The sequence below is a fragment of the Muntiacus reevesi genome, chromosome 15 (assembly GCF_963930625.1).
Source record: "Muntiacus reevesi chromosome 15, mMunRee1.1, whole genome shotgun sequence".
NCBI classification, from domain to species: domain Eukaryota; kingdom Metazoa; phylum Chordata; class Mammalia; order Artiodactyla; family Cervidae; genus Muntiacus; species Muntiacus reevesi.
This window is the reverse complement of record NC_089263.1, coordinates 62924287-62944356: the sequence shown is the minus strand read 5'-3', so window position 1 is coordinate 62944356 and position 20070 is coordinate 62924287. Positions and strand designations below refer to the sequence as shown.

Here is a 20070-nt window from a genome sequence, read left to right as displayed (position 1 = left end):
CTGCTAAGCTAAATTATACAGTCAACAGAGTACATAGAAGACAAGTTTCTAAAAATGGCAGAAGGGGTGGATTATGGCCCAAAATAGCACTTAAGAAACACAGAATTGATATAAACTTTTTTTTAAGGCCATGTTGTGCGGCATGTGGGATTTTAGCTCTCTGACCAGGGCCTGGGCCCAGGTCCCCTGCAGGAGAAGTGCAGACTCCTGCCCACTGGGCCTCCAGGAAGTCCTGTGATGCAAAATTCCTGCCACGACCCCCTCCTCCCACCCACAAGTCCTGGCCTCTGCTTGGCGCCCAGACACCCGTGCAGCCCTGCACCCCAGCCTGACAGCAGGCTCCGCGGTGATCACCTTGCATATCCGAGACACGGGGATGCTGCTGAAGGTCCTCAGCATGTTGGCCTTGACGCCCGGGGGCGGCTCGAACACGAAGATGCGGCCCGCTCGGAGCAGGTTCACAGGCACCTGCGGAGCACACGGGGCCCGCCCGCTGTGAGCGCTCGGCTCTGCCGTCCCCGCTCACCCCCTGGGGCCAGGCCGGCGCCCTCGAACCCCGCACCTTGGGGTTGATCTCCATGGTGAGGAAGAGCCTGAAGCAGGCATGCGGCTGCAGCGAGTGCAGCTTCTTCTCCAGCTGCATCAGCCAGCCCGGGGCCAGGTGGACGTTCTTCAGCATCACCCACCTGCGGGCAGGGAGAGGGCCGTGGCCTCACCTCATGTCTCTGGCGGGAATCCTTGGGGACTCGGGTCTCAAAGCAAAACCAAACCAGCCTACCTGCCCGACTTCACAGCTGTGTTTATCGCCTTGTCTGCCTGGTTAAAGCCTTCTGCGGAGCCTGGGAACAAACAGCTGAAGGGTCAGCAGGTGGACTTGGACGCTAGGGCCCCCCACCGTGAAATCCTGGGGAGGGAGTGGGGAGAGGGTAGGGGACGGACCGATCGCCCTTACCGATGGCGATGGACGTGATCTGCGTGTTCTGCTCGGCGGCAAGATCCTCCACGTGCCCGCTGGCGTCGTACCCGGGCACAGAGCACATGAGGACGGGCGTGTTCGGCTTGACCTGCGGGCCAGCAAGTCGGGCTTTGGTGAGGGGGAGGCCCGCCAACAGCGCACCTGTCGGCGGGGAGGGCCCTGTGGGGGCTTGTGCAGATGGGCAGCTCAGAGCCCGCGGGGCCAGTGCGCACCTCCGTGTCCACGATGTGGGTCAGGTCGAGCGGCTGCTCCATGATGGACATGAAGGACTCTCCGAGGTTGGTGGACACGAACATGTGTGCCATGGCCAGCAGGCGGTCGGGGCGGAAGGCCTGGATCAGGAGCAGGCGGTGGATGGCCTGCCCGATGGGAGCTGGAACGGGGCCGGGAGGAGGGTTGGTGACAGCACAGGCCTGAGATGCCCCCTGGCTGTCCCCGCCACAGGCCCCTGCCCCACAAACACCATCCCAGAGATCAGGACGCCCCCTCGTCCTCTCTGCCCGAGAATCGCCAGCACCCACCTCACCATGGCACCCTCTGGGCACAGCTGTGACAAGACCTCTGCCCGGGGCCTTCCATGGGTGACGGGCGGCTACTGACTCTGAATGACCACAGAGTGCCCGTTCGGGAAGGACCCCGAAGAGCCTCAGAGACCCGGCAGCCACCGGCAACCTGTATCCATGCGGCCCCTGCTACCCCTCCTGGGGCCCGGCCAGCCCGGAGCCGCACACTCAGAAACAGCCCCTTCTCCTAACGCCTAAGCCCGGGCAGGGACCTTCCAGCTAGTCCTCTCCTGGTCTTTCAGCAGGAGCTGCAACAGGAACAGGGATTTTTTGCTTTCCCATGTCCACGCCGCCCCCGCAGGTTTTAGCACTGAGATGTGAATCTCAGGCATCAGTGACTTTCTGTCCCTGGCCCATCCCTGCGTTCAGCCAGCAAAGCGCATTCCACGCCCAGATTCAGAGCGGCCACAACGGGGCAGGCCCCGAGGGCTTACTTGCGGGGTTCTCCTCACTCCAGAGGTACGGCACGGTCTGCTCGGGGGAGCTGCTGTCCAGCCAGATGCCAAATTGCTGTGGGGACAAGAGAGGACGCGTCGCCATGGGCTCTGCCCCGCCCTGGGCGGAGTGGTCAGACTGATGTGTCAGAGACGGGAGAGAACGCAACGCGAAGTTCTGGGCTTTACAGGCCAGGCGACTCCCTCGGCGGAGGCCGGCTCCCCACCAGGCACGCTCACAAGATTCTCACCTCGTCTGCCTGGACCTTGGCGATCAGATCCTTGAAGGCGGGCAGGCAGCTCAGCCTCACCACGGCCTCGGCCTGCTCCCCGGTCAGGCCCTGGATCTTGGGTGTCGAGCCTGCGCTCAGCACGATCTCCTTCCCCCTCAGGAAGTGCTGGAATTCGGCGTCGTAGGTGGGCTCCCTGGAGGAGGGGCAGCCGTCAGCCAGGGCCTCTCGGCGGGAGTCCTGTCTGCTGTCACTGAGATAACAGCGTCCTCTGGGGGCACACGCGCTGGGGCGGCCGACTCACCCGACGGTGCCCTTGAGCTTGATCCTGGCCAGCAGCATGGCGAAGGTGATGTGGTCCTGGTGCAGCATGCCTCGGGCCACGCGGTTGAACGCCACCTGGAGACAAGGCGCGCAGTGCGCCATCAGAACACTGCTGTCCCTGGAGAGCGCACCCCCCACGCTGGGGCAGCCGGCCCGCGCTGTACCTGGAAGAGGTCCTTGGTGATGATGGACAGGCGCTGCGTGTGGTCGGTGACGCCCTTCAGGTTGGGGTTCTCGTACAGGACGTTGTGGTAGATGTCCAGGAAGAACTGCAGCGAGTACTGGTACAGAAAGTGGATCTGCAGGGGCGGAGGGGGGCCGTGAGGGGCCGTGAGCTCCCGAGCGCGGGGGGCGGGGAGCCCCCGGCCCGGCGCGGCCCGCCCACCTGCTTGAGCGACTCCATGGTGAAGTAGATGCTGCTACAGGCGGTGGACAGCGGCAGGTACTGCTGGGACACGCTCTCCACCTCCTGCATCACGATGTCCGTCTCCTCCACCTTCCTCGTCACCTCGGCGGCCTCCCTCTTGAGGTTCTCCAGCGTCGTGATGATCGTGTCGTCGTCCAGGATGCGCCCCTTGACCTCGTTCAGAGCTTGCAGCAGAGACTTCTCCAGCTGACGCAGGCGCAGCTGAAACTCCCCTTAAAGGACCAGAAGGCGCAGAGTTCACCCTGGTGCCGCCGTGATGCTGCGACACGGGCCCGGGGCACCTCATTCTCGGGAAGCTCAGCCCCGACCCACACGGAGAGCCAGGGACCCGGAACCGTACCTTGGAGTTTCAGAAGGTCGGACCGTTTCTCATCCACGTCGGGTCTTTCTGCTTTGAGGACTTCGTTGAGACACTGGCTCTGCAGACTGCTACGGGTGACGGTGAAGTTAACGAAGGTCACCCGGGAGCAGAGATCCGGGGGGAACTCGACCTGCCAAGAGGGGCGACGGGCCGGTCAGCATCATCACATCCCCGGCCCTACCCATCGCTGCCCCGTCTCCGTGGAGGTGGGCCCTGGGCCTTACGGTGGGGTCGCGAGTGGACAGGAAGATGACAAAGGACGGTGACAAGTCTATGTCCTGGTCGCCGAGGGTGATCAGCACTCTGCCCCCCGTTCGCCGGACTTCGCGGTTCAGAACTGGGTTCAGAACTGGGTCGTAGCTCTCCACGTCCTACGTGTGTATACGCGAGGCGTCATCAACAGTGAGTTTCACAGAGTGTGTTTCCACCCACGTTTAACTGACTTCCTACTCCAGATAAATACGTCTCCCCAGCAGCCACCCAGCCGTTGAGACCCACACTGCCTGACACGTGGCCCGGCCACTTCAGCAGATGAAGGGCTCTGTGCCTCGCTCCCAGCACAGGTTTCAGAGTCCCAGGGGATGGGGCCGTCCGGACTACGTGGGGTTAGAGAGCAAACACTGCCTCCACTGCGTTTTCACAGAGCTGTCTCACAGCTTTACCCCTGCTTTCTTTTCTTTTTGGGCTGTGCTGCGCGGCTTGTGGGATCTCAGGTCCCCGACCAGGGACTGAACCCACACCCCAGCAGTGAAAGCGCCAAGTCCTAACCACTGGACTGCCAGGGAACTCCTTTCTCACAAAGCTCAGAAGGTGGCACGGTACCTCGTGACTCACATCAACTGCGTTTGCAGATAACTAACACAGCCCGAAAGGCCTTCCCTCTGGCAGTGGAGGGGCACACACACCTGGACCAGGAGGGGGTTGCCGAACCTCAGCGCACTCTCCAGGTTCTTCCTGAAGGCATCGTCCAGGAAGCTGGTCCGCGTGATCTTCCGGTCCTTGTACTCGTTCATGATGAACTCTGTGGCCTGCCCCGAGGGGTCGATGATCAGCGGGTACCTGGGGATGGGCAGAGGACAGGTCAGATGCCAGGGGAGCCTGAGGACGTGACGGGCAGAGCCCGGCAGGGCGGTGGGGAGGTGTCCCGGGCTCAGATGTGGGGTCCAGGTTTACAGAAGAAACCATGTGACCGAAGGCTTGGCGTAAAATCCTCCTTCTGAGGACCTCCTGTGCGGGCAATGACTCAAGCAGACTGCTCAGAACGGCTACCGCCAAAGCACTGTCTCTCCGCGGCAAGGACGCTGCTCTGTGAAGGCTAAGCATAGGCGCTTGGCTGGCTGGGAGGATTCGCTGGCCCGCGGGGCAGACTCTTGAGAGCAGGAACTGGCAGCCCCGACCCTCAGGCCCACGAGTTGCAGGCGTGTGGGCCCTCCCACTCAGCGCTCACGGGTACCCTGTAGACAGGTGTGATCGCCACACCTGTCTTATTTATGGAAGAGACGAGCCACAGAGGGGTGAATGTCCTCTGTCCAAGGTCACACAGCCAGTTTGGGTGTTTTAAAATACTGTAACACGTGTGTGCGATTGCCCAGAACTCAGAGGCTAGCACAGGGCGCGTGGTGAGAACCCGCCGCCTCCGGCTTCTGCTGTGTGCGCACCCAGCCGGCCCTGCCATCCGCTGTAGCCACCCTCATGTGGGGCTCTGGAAGAAGGGCTCCCAGCTTCCTGCCGGGGCCCGGGGAGGACACACAGTGACCTGGTCGCTGGCCCGAATGAGGGGTGTCTGAGGCATTTCCGGGCCTTTGCTAGGACACACTCTGCCCTCGTGAACACTCACGCGTGCAAGCTTTGTGGGACGGGCACTGCAGTCTGCACTCTTGCTCAGGTGACCCATCAGGACGCACAGTGTGGACATGCCCGCCAGCGCCCCCAGCGAGACCCTCTGAGACCTGAGGGTTGGTTCCTCTTTGCACCCCGGGGCAGCGGCACACAGCAAGAGGTACAGATAAGGTGAGACAGGAAGTTGGGGCTTAGTTTTGAAAACAGAAGGAAACCCCAGGGTGCCTGGGATTGGGAGCTGCCACGGAGGAGGGTCAGCTAGGGGATCTCTGCGCAGTCTCAGTCCTGGGGGTGCTTGTGGATTGGCACCATTAGCCCCCTCCACGGCAGGCCTGTTCCTCCTCTGACTCCAGCCTCCTGAAGCCAAAACCAGGCAGCAGTTTCCCTTAACTCCAGCTAGACGTTTTCAGCTCTTACAATATTTTAAGAGAGGGTCTGTTTTAACGTTCACCCATCACAGAGCCACGCCCATCAACTTCACAAGGTTACGGGGGGCCCCTCGTGCAGGGTGTGGACAGTCGCAACACAGGAACGAACGGAACTGCGCACAGCCCGCCGTCAGAGGCAAGCGTGCTGGCCCGCTGCCGACCTTCTGTTCACCTCTTCCCAAGGGCGTGGGAGCCCGGCCCACAGACCTCTCCCCGTCCCCCGCCGCGCACGCGCACGTTACCTGTTGAACCTCTTCAGCATGATGGCGTTTTCCGTACACAGGTCGTCTGCGGGGAGGGAGCTGGCCTGCCAGCGGAGACGCTCGTCGGCGTTGGAGAGGTACTCCGTCCTCGCGATGTCTGTGCGGAACTGAGGGGGAAGCGGACGGCGTGGCTTCCGGTGAGGCCGCGGAGAGCCCACCGACCCTCACGCCGGCCCCGCCTTCCTGAGCGTCTCTGCAGACACTTACCTGGATGTTGGCTTGCTGGAGGTGGTGGGACCAGGTGGTAAACAAGTTCTGGCGCATCTGCTGGTCGAAGTAACCTGCGTAAGCGATAAAGGCGGCTGACAGGAGACAGTCCCCGGCGATGGTGGACATCTGGTTCTTGAAAGTTTCACTTGTCTTCTCCCACCGTTCCCGTTCGGCAGACAAGCTCTTCAGAAGAGCCGTGCTCCGGTTCACCTAAAAGGAAAATCAAACAAGTTAATGAGTTAGTGAAGTGAAAGTTGCTCAGTCGTGTCTGACTGTTTACGACCCCATCAACTATAGGGTCCATGAAATCCTCCAGGCCAGAAAACTGGAGTGGGTAGCCTTTCCCTTCTCCAGGGGATCTTCCCAACCCGGGGATCGAACCCAGGTCTCCTGCACTGCAGGCGGGTTCTTTACCAGCTGAGCCACAGGGGAAGCCCAAATCAAACAGGACTTGTGCTGAAAAGTGCAAACTGGTTCCTGTCCCCTGCAGACAGGGTTCAGGCGGGCTGCAGAGAGAAGCAAGCTCAGTGTTCAGACCCCAGGGGGGTGGGACCCAGATCACACACGACTGGGGAGGAACACAGTCCTAGAGTCTGAGGGCCTAAGGTGAATAGAGAGAAGGAAGGGCCAGCCCTGGGACGTGTGTGTGAGCAGGCAGGAGCCTCCGGGGAGGGCTGAGCTGGAGGGGCGAGACGCCCGTGGCAGACCAAGGAGCCGATTCTGGGGACCTGGGGGGAGTGTGGGTGTGAGTGATGGGGGCTGCAGAGGAGGGGACAAGGGGAGGGACGGGAGGCCCCGACAGGGAGGCCTTGGTGATACGGCGGACAGAGCCGGAGGCATGAGAACAAAAGGGTCTGGAGCTGGCCACGGTGGGGCGGCTATCTAAAGCTGGCGGGCCCCGGCTTTAGATGGCTGGCAGCTATCTACCTAACACCACTCAGTCAACGCGCAGGAAGGCGTCCCCAGGGCCCTCCAGGACGTTAAACAGCTCGTCCCCGAGACGACCGTGGCACGGGCAGCACTCGCGGACGCGTCCCTTTCCCGCTGGGCGAGCCCCGCGCACAGCAGCGCTTCCGGGGCGGCAGGAAGCCGCGCTCCTGAGCACAACCCGACCTTGGCTTCCACGGCCGCCAGGTCCGCCTTGATGGCCTGGGCCTCGGAGATGAGCACGGCGTACTCCTCCTTGTAGCGGGCGATGCTGGCCTCCAGGTCGCGGATCATCTGCTCCACCTCGTTGGCCTTCTGCTGGTTGTCCTTGGCGTCATCCTCCAGCTTCTGCAGCTCGTTGCGCAGCGGCTCCACGCGCTTCAACATGTCGGCGTAGTTAAGCTGCCGAGGCGGACGGGTGGTTTTTAGACATGACCGGGTGAGGGGGCCCACCCCTGGGGGCTCCTGGCCGGGCTGCTCACCTGGGCGATGGCCCACTTCACCATAGGCCCGCAGGCCAGGGAGGCCCGGTTGACGATTTCGTAGTTGTAGCTGGGGTTGGACATGTAGTTCTTCTTCATCTTCTCCCTTATGGCGTCACTGCAAAAGAGGAGCTCTTTCTAAGCATGTGGAGGGCAAAAGTGAAGGGGAGCTTTTCAGAAAACAAGAGCCAGTTCCCCTCTGCCACCTGGCTGACCACGGAGGACACTCCAGGCCATGGCGCTCACCTCCCACCCCTTCCCTGGTTCTCGGGGCCAGCTCTGCGTCCCCAGCCACTTGTGGGGGTCGTAGGGGTCAAGGGATCAGAGAACTGCCGTCAGGAGCGGGGAGAGGGAATCTGGCTGTCTGGGGTGGAAATGGCCTGGAGAGGAGTCTGTGTGATCTGTGAGCCGACACTGCCTTCTGCAGAGGCCGTGTCAGAGACGCCCAGGCCCCCACCCGCCTGCCCACCTGATCTCCTCGGCGGAGAAGTTGACGATGGTGGGGATGAAGTTCTCCCTCATGATGATGGAGCGGATCTGCTTCCAGTCCGTCGTGCTCTCCCCCAGCAGCAGGCAGATGGACTCGAGCGCCAGCTTCACGGCAGCAGGAGGGTTGGCCATGGACCGCACCTCCACCAGGTGCTGCTTCTTGATGGACTTCACGGCTGGAGCACAAGGGAGGAGGTGCACGGTGAGGGGGGACCAGACCACCGCGACGCTTTGACTCCCACCAGGAAAGGGGCGCCTGTGCAGGAGACCTGAGCGAACGTGGGTGTCCTGTCTTAAAGCCCTCTGGAATAGCTGCAGCGGCCAGAGCAGCTGCCAAGGCCTTACGGTACTGAGCCCAGATCGCAACATTCTGGAAAATGGGACAGTTATCTGTAAAAATGTCTCAAAAATCCTGACTCCTTTACCTCTATAAAGATGTAAATACTTTTCTAAAGAATGAAATCGCTCATTTATATTATACCCATTAAATGAAGGCATTTTCAGTCCATGCTTCAGAAGTTGTCTTTACTGGCTGACTGAAGATGTGGAATTAAGAGCTCAAAAAAAAAATGGCCAACACGTTCTACAAGCAGAAATATGCATTTTTTCCCAGGCTGAACTTTCATTACAACACTTTTAAAAGTAATCATCTGGCAGGTGAGACCTAAATTAAATTCTAATTCAAATCCAACTCTGAATGAAAAGCCATGGTTTGGAAGATTACTTCCACTCCTCTGTGGTGTAACGTGATGACTACAAGCCATCAGGTGACCTGAAACAAGTCTGAGGCTAGTGGGCAGGAGGGCCAGGCTGGAGGCCGCTCCCGGTGCGGGGCAGACGAGGCCAGGGGCCCGGGTCGTGATCTCCTCCAGAGCATGTCTCAGCACATGGGGTGCAAGAGGGAGGTGGGGGGAGGCTGCCAGTGATTAGACTCGTCACTGCCGGCCACAACCAGGACACTTAACAGTTACGGCAAAACTGCACACTTCATGACACTCCTAGATGAAATTCAAGCCAAGGATTTGCAAACAGCATACTTAGGAAATCATTACCAGGTTAAGAAAATGTATTGATGAAAAACTTATCTTCTTAACTTTGTCTCATAAAAAAGGCCTAGGTGGTGCTAGTGGTAAAGAATCCGCCTGCAATGCAGGAGATGTAAGAGATGTGGGTTTGATCACTGGGTCAGGAAGATCCCCTGGAGGAGGGCATGGCAACCCACCCGAGTATTCTTGCCTGGAGAATCCCATGGACAGAGGAGCCTGGCGGGCTACAGCTCATGGGATTGCAAAGAGTCGGACACGACTGAAGCACCTTGGCATGCACGCACGCACGGGGAAAGTGGACTAGCTCCACGGGGACTTCGCTGTCAGAGATGAGGACAGTCTGAAGCAGCTAGAGGAGGTTTCTGAGACCTCTCCCTGACGCTCTCGCCCTGCGGCGCACACGCACCGTTCTGGGCCTCGATGACAGCCGGCTCCACCTTGTCCAGGTCCTCCTTCACGCTCATCTGCTTGTCCGCGATGACCTCCTGCTGCTTGTGCAGCTGCTCCTGGATGTCCTGGCTCATGACCTGGAGACAGAGGACGGCTCAGCCCTGGAGTGCGCGCTGCCAACTGGCTGAATGAGACCCAGACAGCACTGCGCACCCACACCACACACACACGTGCACATGCACACACGCACACACAAACCCAAGACGGAGGCGTGCGGCCCACACAGGCCACAGTTCCCCGGGACAAGAAGCAGCACCTTTTTCTTCTCGGCCTCCTGCTGGTCCTTCACCATCTTCTTCAGCTTGTCGTTGGCCGCCGCGTTCTTCACCTCCAGCTCCTGGCTCTTTATTCTGAGGTCCCGACGCAGCTCTTCCACCTGAGGAGCAAAAGCCATGTCAGGCCAACAGAAACACGCATGGCTCGCCTACACACACGGGTTCGCTCCCTCCCGGCGAGGGCCGCTCGCGCCGCGCTGGACCTGGTCGACCGTCTCCTTGATCTTCCTGAGCCCCACGTTCAGGTGCATCTGCTGCTCCTCCAGCTCGCTGCGCTTCTCGTGGAACAGGTTGGCGTAGTGGTTGATGAAGTCCAGGTAGTGGCGGGGCGTGATGGCCATGGTGCGGCCCCCTCGCTTGGCGAGCCGGGCGTTAGCCTTTTGGAAAATGAAGATCCTGTTATTTCTGCGCGGTTTAGCCTCAACACACTGTGACCAAACCTCAGAATGTAACTGTTTTGCTGGTGTGACGTGGTGGTATGGCCCCAGACTTCAGCAGTCCCTGCACTCAAGACCAGCTCCGGCTGCCTCCCGTGAGACGCCGAGAAACCCTCCCACCCCTGAGCTTTCTCCTCCTGCTTCTCTGAGAGGAGAAGGGTAGTGCTGGCGGCCGCAGGGGTGCACTTCCCAGGAAAGACCCCCCCACACTGGTCGTCTCTACGTGGGTGTCAGCATACCTCCTCTACCTTCTGCTGATTTTCAGCAGAACCAAAATAAGAAATGGCATCAAGAGGGGTGAGGCAGATCAGCTGCCCCGGTCCCCGCCGGCGGAGGGAGGCGTGGAGAGGGTAGGGGGCAGTGGGGGTGGCCTGCGGGAGCGGGAGCGGGAGGGCAGGGCCCGCAGGACGCCCGCAGGTCAGAGTGCTCTTCACAGAGCCCTCCGATGGGGGCAGGCTGGACTCCTTGATACAGAGCGCCCACTGAGGGACAGCTGGCCGCGGACAGGAGGTCACGCCCCGTGGGGCGGCCTCCGCACGTGGGGCTCCTGCTTGCTCACGGCCACGAGGCTCTTGTGCCACAGCTGCAGAGCAGGGACCCCAAAGGCCGTGAGGCCTGCACCACCACCCAGCTGGCCCTTCACAGAGAGAGCATGGCCCCTGTCCCAGGGGAGGACGTGAGCCTGGAGAGAGAGGCAGCAAGCAGGGCAGATGAAGTCAACGTGGGGAGGGGGCCAGACAGCCCCGGAATGTGCATCCGGGCCCCGAGCAGGTGAGACATTGCTGACAGAGGCAGGAGACAGGCGAGAACCAGGCACGTCTTTCCTGGGCGACGGCACAGTGTCAAACCCAGAGTGCCTTGGGGGCTGCTTCTACATCAGCTCAGTTCCACGTCAGCACGGAGGTCAGTTTCGCGTCTCCCGTGACCTCAAGACAGAACCCACCTGGTGCAGAGTCTGATGAACAAACACACAGCTGTTCACGATGGCCTCGCGGTGAGAGGGCGGCTGCGGCAGCTTGTCGTAGACGACCGGCATGTAATCTGGCACGATGTAGTTGGGCTTCTCCAGGTCCATCTTACTGGTGAACTCTTTGCCCACCTGGTAGAGCGCTTCCGTGGACCAGTCCCCAAACCAGTTCAGCACACACCTGCCAAGGCGCCCAGGTCTCAGAGCGGCTCCCGAGGGGGGCCTGCCCCTGGAAAGGAGCTGGGCGCGGGGCGTACCTGTTGAACAGTGCGGGGGAGGTGGCCGCGCGGTCCTTGAGGCCCTCGGAGGATGGGTTCATGGTGAAGACGACGTGCAGGTTGCGGATGACCTGGCTGGTGAACCACTTGTAAAGCTCCTCGTGCGAGTCCAGCATCAGGCCCTCCTTCTGGGCCCCCTCCTTGCACTGGGTCATCAGGGTCGCGTACTCATCTCCCTCGAAGAGGCCGGGCACCTGGGAAACACAGCGGTACCCTGGCTGGCTGGGCCTCGGAGCCTGGAGCCCGGAGCCCGGCGCCACGGAACGCGACCCGCCGCGGCGCGTCAGGGAGTGATTACCTCGCCGTTGGCCAGCAGGGTGTTCATCCGCTCCAGGAACCCGGAGTCCAGCACATTGGACTCGTCCATTATGAACGCGATCTTCTCGTTTTTACAGCCGGAACGCCGCAGCACCGTGCGGAGGTCTTCATCAAAGTCCTCGCCCGTGTACTTCCTGTGGACCTGCGGGAGCGGGGCGGGTCAGCCCCGTTCTCGCTCAAGGAGCTGCGTGCATGGGCAGGGAGCCACCGTGGGGATCAAGGGGCTCCGGCCAGACCCACCTTAATCTGGTACACGCTCAGCCCGTTCATCCAGGCCACGAAGCGCGACAGGGTGGTTTTGCCCGCTCCACTGACGCCAATCAGAAGCAAGTGGCCCTGAGGCTGACGGAATATTCTGGAACATCATCAGAAGGGATGTAGGTTGAGGTTTTTATGCTCCACTCCCCCTTGGACACTCAAATGCTAACCTTTTTCAGGATCCAGTCTACAATATTTGGAATGCATTTCAACTTGTATTTGTATATTAAATATCCGCGGAGCAACTGTTATTTGCCAGTGAGGCAGCAAAGGTCAAAAAAGACAGGGCCCTGTCCCCAGACACTCTGGTAACTCAAGCAGGAGGGTGAGCGGCCGTAACCAAGGCAGGTAGGAGATGCCTGGAGAGGCAGACTGAGGCTCTGCTTAGTGGGGATGCTGGGGACAGTAGAGCTGGACTCAGAGGCAAAGCGGGAATCATTGGCGGAGGCGTGGGGGCCTGTCAGGAGGGCAGCATGAGCCCTCCCCCCACCATTAAGAGCAGCGTGGGTGAGTAGTGAGGCTGCAAAAGTCAAAAGCCCACCGGTCAATCCTGAGCACGTGGTCCAAGACCTCGTTGAAAAGGACCAGAGGCACGTCCAGCTCTTCCTCGTAGAAGACTTTCAGCCGGGCTTTGACATAATCTCTTAACTCCTCTTGGTCTACTGGGATGTAGTCCTGTAGCAAGGAAGGGAAGATTCACTTAACTAGGAAGAAATCACCTTAGTTCTTACAGCAAAGTGGATCACATCTTTACATACTGAGAAACTGTCATAAAGAAGGAGACAAAAGCAGGTATTTACAACATGGCAACAAAAATGGAAGTAAACTAGGATGAGATCTAAAGATTACATGGAAAATCTTTGTAGAGAAAATGGAACTTCACTGAAAGACATCACAGAACGTGTCAGTAAATGAAGAGACACATTAGTCACAGAGAGATAAACACAGGACTGCAACCATGCCAGTCCCCCAAGCGGCACGTGGATTCAGTGTGATCCCCGTCAGACTCGGTGGTGTAAGTTGCACTGGCGCAGCTTGACAAGCCAGCTCCAGATTTCATTTGGAAAAGGAAAGGCCCAGAATGGAAGGACTCCCACCAAGAGAAGAACCATGTGTGAGACACTGTGATCCCAGCAGGCAGACTCACAGTCATGATCACGACCACGTGGCTTTAGCCCAGACAGCAATGAACGAACCAGCCAACAGGACAGAGCTCTGTAAAAGGCCCCTGCAAAAACCCAAGTGACAGAGCAATCCTGCAGAGGCCCAGCGCCAGGCCGCGGACACACACTCGGGGAACCCTCAACTCAGATTGAGGATTTAAATGACAGTGCGTTAAGAATGTGCATTCTTCCAACGACTCTATCAACAAAGTGAAAAGACAAGTCACTGGTAGAAGATCTTGCCTGTCAGTGAAACAGGATTAGTATCTAGAGCCTAGAAATAAATAGGAAATTCCAGCAACACTGCACAAACCTCCCCTGTTCTTCCTGCTTCTGTGCCCCTGCTTCCTGCAGCCCCTCGGTCTGCCACACCCTTCCCGACACCCAGATGAAGGCCTGTGAACACTCACCTGAGCCCCCACGCCGGGGTCAGCCCTCCCAAGATGGAGCTTCTTTCACCCTGTGAGTCTGAGCTCCTAAAGGAAGACTGCTCTCGGGCCCAAGTCAGCACTGCCCACTGAAGAAATGCATGCCAAGGCTGCAACCTTCTAAGACACCCTGCTCCCTTTCTGAGAAAAGGACAACCCCCGGCTATTCTCAAAACATCCACTCTGCCTAGGATATCAGTACATGGAACACTTTCACACAATTTACCCACAACGCCTTGTTTTTGCTGTCAGGAAAATAAAAGCAGGTGAGGCAAAGACTCCCTTCAACGCAAACATGCTGAACCACATCCCCTGCTGGTCAGTATCCGCCGCTCTCAGAGCAGCCTGCTCCTGGGATCGTCTGCCCTAAATTATCCACTGCTACAATTCTGCAGCCCATCACACCGCCGTGATGTGAGAGCTGGACCGTAAAAAAGGCTGAGCACCAAAGAATTGATGCTTTTGAACTGGGGTGTTGGAGAAGACTCTTAAGAATCCCTTGGACTTCCAGGAGAGCAAACCAGTCATTTACAAAGTAAATAAACCCTGAATATTCATTGGAAGGACTGAAGCTGAAGCTCCAATACTTTGGCCACCTGATGCAAAGACCTGACTCACTGGAAAAGACCCTGATGCTGGGGAAGACTGAGGGCAGGAGAAGAGGTTGACAGAGGACGAGATGCTTGGATGGCATCACCAACTCAATGGACATGACTTTGAGCAAGTTCCGGTAGATGGTGAAGGACAGGGAAGCCTGGTGTGCTGCAGTCCATGGGGTCGCAAAGAGTTGGACACGACTGAGCGACTAAACAACAACATCGCGCTTGTAACCATACCTTCCTTTACAGTAAATGCACGTCAAAGACGCTTCTGATCAGATGATGCTCCTAACTAAAAGGACAGGGGAAAAGGAGGCCTGCAGACGCGCTGCAGACGCGTCACCTTGGACAGCCAGTTGCTGTATAGGATGGGTCGGCTCATGGCCTTCTCCTTGTCGATGTTGGGGAAGTGCTTCAGAGCAACCATGTCAATGTTCTCGTCGGTCCAGCGCCTCTCCTCGTCCTCCACGAGTCTGCAGAGGAAAAGACAGGCCGTGGTGAGAAAACACCAGGCTCTGAGGGTGCTGTGGGCTACCCCGAGGCCTGGCGTTAGTCTTCTACCAGAAGCCTTCACTTTCTGCAAACGGAAGAACCAAAGAATCTGAACTCAAGAGGGCTTAAGTGATCCAGAATGTAGATGTTACAGTGCAGTGCTCAAACACATGAAATTAAAAGTAAAAGAAAAATAAAGGGAAACTAAGAACCTGTCATAAAACAAAGGTTGTACAGAGCTATGAACAAAGAGTGTAAGAAAAAGGTTCTGATTTTTAAAAATCAGTAATTTTTGATTCCTTAAAAGATAAAAAGACTCAACCTTTTACTGACACATTGGTTCAAACCAAAGAACCTCCTGTGATCCATGCTGAACACCAACTACAGCTATTAGCAAGGCTTCCCCTTGGTACTGGTCACAAAACCAGGAAAAGTGAAAAGCTTACAAGTGATATAAGTGATCAAAGCTTACACTTGATATACGTGGTTAACAGGTAAAAGAAAAACCGAAGCCCCAGAGACACATCTGCAAGTCCTCTTTTGAGAATAGACTAAGAACGAGGGAGGGCTCATGGCCACAGGACGGCACCCCAGGCCGTAGTGAGAAGGCGCTAAGTCACCCGTGACCTCTGCACTCGGACCTTGCGTGGGGCCCACCCAACAGGGAGAGAGGTGAATTAAAATGCCCTGCCCAAGGTCCAGAGGTAACCAGCAGGGCAGTCACAGTGCCGACATCCCAGACAGGGAGTGGCCGTGATCGATTCCCAGATGCGAGGCTCCACCACAGGGGCAGGCCAGCCTCGTGCAGACCCTAGCTCGGGCGGTCAACATAGGGGAGCATGGAGCTACCCGGACCCTCGGCTTCACCTGTCCTGGAAGAGCCGGAGCGCCTCGTGCGCCCAGATGCGGATGAGGCCTTCCACAGGCAGCGTCTCCAGGGGCCGCAGGGCCTCGAAGATCCCGCGCACCCAGCGGGTCATCTCCCGGGGTGAGTAGATGTAGTGCGGCTGTGTGTCCTGAGTGAACCGCTCCTGCGGGGAGACCAAGCCCCACGTCAAGGCCCAGCGAGAAAAGCGGCAACGGCAAACGCTGTGCAACACGCTTACGTTAAACTAAAGAATCCAGGCCCCGTGATATTTAAAAAGGAAATGACAATAACACTGGGGCTATGATTTAGTACAGTTAGATCCAAGGTGCTCACTTTATGTTGAAATTAATTATGTCTTAGCCCTCAGATTGGGAGAAAATAATAGCAAATGAGGAAACAGACAAAGGATTAATTTCAAAAATATATAAGCAACTCCTGAAGCTCAATTCCAGAAAAATAAATGCTGGAGAGGGTGTGGAGAAAAGGGAACCCTCTTACACTGTTGGTGGGAATGCAAACTAGTACAGCCACTATGGAAAACAGTGTGGAGATTTCTTAAAAAACTGGAAATAGAACTGCCATATGACCCAGCAATACCACTTCTGGGCATACACACTGAGGAATCCAGATCTGAAAGAGACACGTGCACCCCAATGTTCATCGCAGCACTGTTTATAATAGCCAGGACATGGAAGCACCCTAGATGCCCATCAGCAGACGAATGGATAAGGAAGCTGTGGCACATATACACCATGGAATATTACTCAGCCGTTAAAAAGAATCTATTTGAATCAGTTCTCATGAGATGGATGAAACTGGAGCCCATTATACAGAGTGAAGTAAGCCAGAAAGATAAAGACCAATACAGTATACTAATGCATATATATGGAATTTAGAAAGATGGTAACGATAACCCTATATGCAAAACAGAAAAAGAGACACAGAAGTACAGAACAGACTTTTGAACTCTGTGGGAGAAGGTGAGGGTGGGATGTTTCGAAAGAACAGCATGTATATTATCTATGGTGAAACAGATCACCAGCCCAGGTGGGATGCATGAGTCAAGTGCTCGGGCCTGGTGGGCTGGGAAGACCCAGAGGAATCGGGTGGAGAGGGAGGTGGGAGGGGGGACTGGGATGGGGAATACATGTAACTCTATGGCTGATTCATATCAATGTATGACAAAACCCACTGAAAAATAAAAAAATTAAAAAAAAAAGAAATTAATTATGTCTTAAAACTTACATTGAGAAAACTAAAAGTAAATAAAACTACAAAAAAATTCTTATAGAGATGCTTTAAAAAATGTACTTCCTAAGCTGAAGGAAAGCTTTTCTAAGCATTGACTCAAAAAGAGAAACAAAGAAAAAAGTTTATACTTCATGACATTTAAAACACATAGGTACGGATTTTGTGTACTATCGGGTCGAAAGCGTGACGGCGCCGCTAGGATGAAGCTCGTGAGGTGAGGAGATTGTTGATGAAATTGAGTCACGAAACTGTAACCACTGAATTAAAGAATGGAACACAGGTCCATGGAACAAGCAAAGGTGTAGATGTCAGTATGAATACGCATCTTAAAGCAGTGAAAATGACCCTGAAGAACAGAGAGCCGGTACAGCTGGAGACACTGAGTATCCGAGGAAGTAACATCCAGTATTTCATTCTGCTGGACAGCTTACCTCTGGACACCCTACTCGTGGATGTGGAACCGAAGGTGAAGTCTAAGAAAAGGGAAGCGGTTGCAGGAAGAGGCCGAGGCCGAGGCAGAGGACGAGGGGGTCCTAGGCGATAATGTCTCTCAAGACTACTATTTCAAAGTAGTGGGGAAGGAAGACTGAACCATGACAGAGGAAGACTATGAGGCTAAGGCAGAGGAATTTGAAGTCCTAAGCGATAATGTTCCTGGAGCTTACTGTTTCACAGGGGTGGATGTTCAAGTTTTTTGTACAGGCTCTGTTTGTAGCAGTTTTTAATAAACATAGATGTAACACACACACACACAAAACATGTAGGTAAGAGGTTGCAATCATACAAAGTCTAAAGCATTTGCAATAACATGACAAGGGAGTTCTCACACAGGACTCCAAGCTAAACGATGTCTCAGTGCAATATCGGCAGCTCTCCTGCAGAAGCCCTTGTTAGAAACTAACAGAGGAATGCCAATCAAAACCATGAGAATGGAGAAGGAAATTGTAACCCACTCCAGTATTCTTGCCTGGAGAATCCCATGGACAGAGGAGCCTGGCAGGCTACAGACCATGGGGTTGTAAGAGTCAGACATGACTTAGCGACTAAACCACCGGAGAAAGACTACCCTCAATTTGGCAGCAAGTGATAACTGTCCTTAAGATTTCTTTTTTTTCCCCTGATAGAAAAAGAAAACATTAGGAAAATGAAAATAATGAATTTTCTATTCAAATGTAAAGAAACAAACAAACAAACCAGGAGAAGCACCTCTGCTCATCCAATGAGCAAAGACGGTTTGCATCAGCCTTTTTCCAAGGCTGACTGGAGGAGGCACCATGCTGGGAGTGTAACTGGTCCAGCCCGAGTGTGGCGGCCACACCTGGTCACCACAAACACCACGGAGCGAGTGCAGACCCACGTGCCGGGGCTGGGTCTGCTGAGACAGAAGTGTGCACACCCGCTTAGAAGGCGCACCGTCCAGTCTCAGCTTCACCAGGGAATGAAGACGCGCATACAGGCCAGACCAGGACAGCAGAACGAAGGAGACGAAGCGCCTGGTTGCGGTACGGCTGGAGGAGTGACCTGGTGAGGGCTCCACAGGAAGCCAGACAGCGCTCAGACTAACAGAGCCCTCGGCCCCGGGAGGGGGCAGAGAGGCCGCACCTGGGACATGGTGTAGAACTCCACCATCGCCGCGGTGAGCGGCTCCGCGTAGGTGCGCAGCGACGGGATGAGCCGCAGCATGGCCCGGTTGAAGGTGCCGTAGATCTGCGTCAGCGAGGCGGGGCCCGGGTAATCCACGTAGACCACCGGTACGTGGCGCAGGAACCTGGGGGAGAGCCCGGCTCAGCGCGGAGCGGCGTGCCCGCGCCGGAGGACAGCCTCCCTGCCCCGCCCCCACGCTCCACGCCCCAGCTCAGGGCGGTCTCACACCTGAGCAGCAGCTGCGGAAACCTGAGTATGAAGCCAGCGGAGGTGGGAAACAACTCGGGCTTATTTCAGCCTCACCCGGGCCCTGCAGGCAGGTCTGGGCAGCTCTCTACTGCTTTCATCCTGAGTGTGTTTCCGAGGTTTCCAGCACAATGGAGGGAAACCCAGAGGAACCCCACTGACGTGCAGTATTTTGTTACCTTTTTCAATCATCAAAACCGTGTTTCTGTTATGCTATGTTTAAAGCAATCCTGGAACTGGTGTGTGTCAACCCAGGGAAGTCTACCAGCGGTGTTACCTGTGAGAGAGGGGCTTTCTCCCAGGGTCGGTGGGCGGGTTACAAGCCCCCACAAACTGGATCCTCTCCAGCTTCACCCAGGTTTGATCGGAGGTTCGGTAAAAGCCTCCGTGCTCCACCATCTGAGGAAAAGGGGGTGACGCGTCAGGAGCCGAGGTGAGCAGTAGCGTGGGTGGGGAGCCGGGCCCTCACAGATGGGAGCAGACCTGTCTGATGAAGGATATGACCCTCTGTGTCCCGTATTTATCCATGTCTGGCAGGTTGATCTCGTCACAGAACAAAACCAGCCACTTCCCGAGCTGCACGGGGGCCAGGACGACCCCGTTCGGGGTGCGTCTGTACTCGCAGTAGTGGTCGAAGGTCTTCAGCAGGAGCTCCGGGGTGGTCGCGCTCGAGAAGTTAAGACCCACAACCTGCAGGAGGACAGAAGCCAGGGGAGCGGTGGAAGGCCGATCCCGTCCCTGGCCCCCGAGGTCGGCCGCCCGTCCCTGCCCCTTTACCTCCATGTCGGGCAGGGCCCGCAGGGCGCTGAAGAGCGTCATGGTCTTGCCGGACCCGGGGGGCCCGCACAGGACCAGCGGCTTGTGCTCGGCCAGCCAGGTGTAGAGGAGGGCCTCGTGGCGGACGGTGTCCAGGGTGGGCACCACCACGTCCGGGGCGGCCACCTTGTGCGTCTCCACTTCAATCTGCGGCACCTTGGCCTGCCACGGCGACCACTCCCCACTGATGGACACCTGCGCACAGGCGGGCGAGGGTCAGCCGGGGTCCCCTTCACCCAAGCCAGGACCTCCAAGTTAACCCGCCTTCCCTGTACCACGGAGAACTCAAGGCACAAGACCCCGCTATGACAGGAAAGGCTGGCAAGGGCAGGCGAGGCTGCTGCGGGGGAGATCCGGGAGGCCACCCTCCGGCACGTGCCTCGTAGTCGATGATGGGGATGCTGGGCGCGGTGGGCAGCGGCACCGTGGTGATTCTCCTGATGTACTCGCCCAGCTCTGCCCTCATCTTCAGCCTGCTGTCTCCAGACAAGGACCAGAGGATGGCGTAGACCAGGTACCGCTGCGGGGGGAGGAGGCAGATCCCGATTTGAGTGGAGTTTGAACATTCAAGGAGACAGGTA

At 57.1% G+C, this 20070-nt stretch overlaps 1 protein-coding gene across 1 annotated transcript in view; it reads right to left on the bottom strand.

Moving 5' to 3' along the window:
• Positions 1-20070, bottom strand: part of DYNC1H1 (dynein cytoplasmic 1 heavy chain 1) — a 62849-nt gene that overhangs the window by 4473 nt on the left and 38306 nt on the right. Inside the window, exons 37-69 of the mRNA XM_065906540.1 lie at positions 19869-20009; positions 19451-19684; positions 19157-19363; positions 18951-19072; positions 18386-18551; positions 15532-15695; positions 14516-14645; positions 12524-12657; positions 11965-12079; positions 11705-11866; positions 11386-11600; positions 11105-11309; positions 9928-10101; positions 9706-9825; positions 9406-9526; positions 7934-8129; positions 7465-7582; positions 7169-7384; positions 6053-6265; positions 5825-5952; positions 4221-4374; positions 3540-3686; positions 3295-3445; positions 2913-3166; positions 2692-2826; positions 2508-2602; positions 2225-2399; positions 1974-2049; positions 1189-1349; positions 953-1064; positions 779-839; positions 563-686; positions 355-468 (exon numbers count right to left, since the gene is read on the bottom strand). Of these exons, the coding sequence (XP_065762612.1) occupies positions 355-468; positions 563-686; positions 779-839; positions 953-1064; positions 1189-1349; positions 1974-2049; positions 2225-2399; positions 2508-2602; positions 2692-2826; positions 2913-3166; positions 3295-3445; positions 3540-3686; positions 4221-4374; positions 5825-5952; positions 6053-6265; positions 7169-7384; positions 7465-7582; positions 7934-8129; positions 9406-9526; positions 9706-9825; positions 9928-10101; positions 11105-11309; positions 11386-11600; positions 11705-11866; positions 11965-12079; positions 12524-12657; positions 14516-14645; positions 15532-15695; positions 18386-18551; positions 18951-19072; positions 19157-19363; positions 19451-19684; positions 19869-20009 (5040 nt within the window). The remainder of the gene's footprint in view (positions 1-354; positions 469-562; positions 687-778; positions 840-952; positions 1065-1188; positions 1350-1973; positions 2050-2224; positions 2400-2507; positions 2603-2691; positions 2827-2912; positions 3167-3294; positions 3446-3539; positions 3687-4220; positions 4375-5824; positions 5953-6052; positions 6266-7168; positions 7385-7464; positions 7583-7933; positions 8130-9405; positions 9527-9705; positions 9826-9927; positions 10102-11104; positions 11310-11385; positions 11601-11704; positions 11867-11964; positions 12080-12523; positions 12658-14515; positions 14646-15531; positions 15696-18385; positions 18552-18950; positions 19073-19156; positions 19364-19450; positions 19685-19868; positions 20010-20070) is intronic.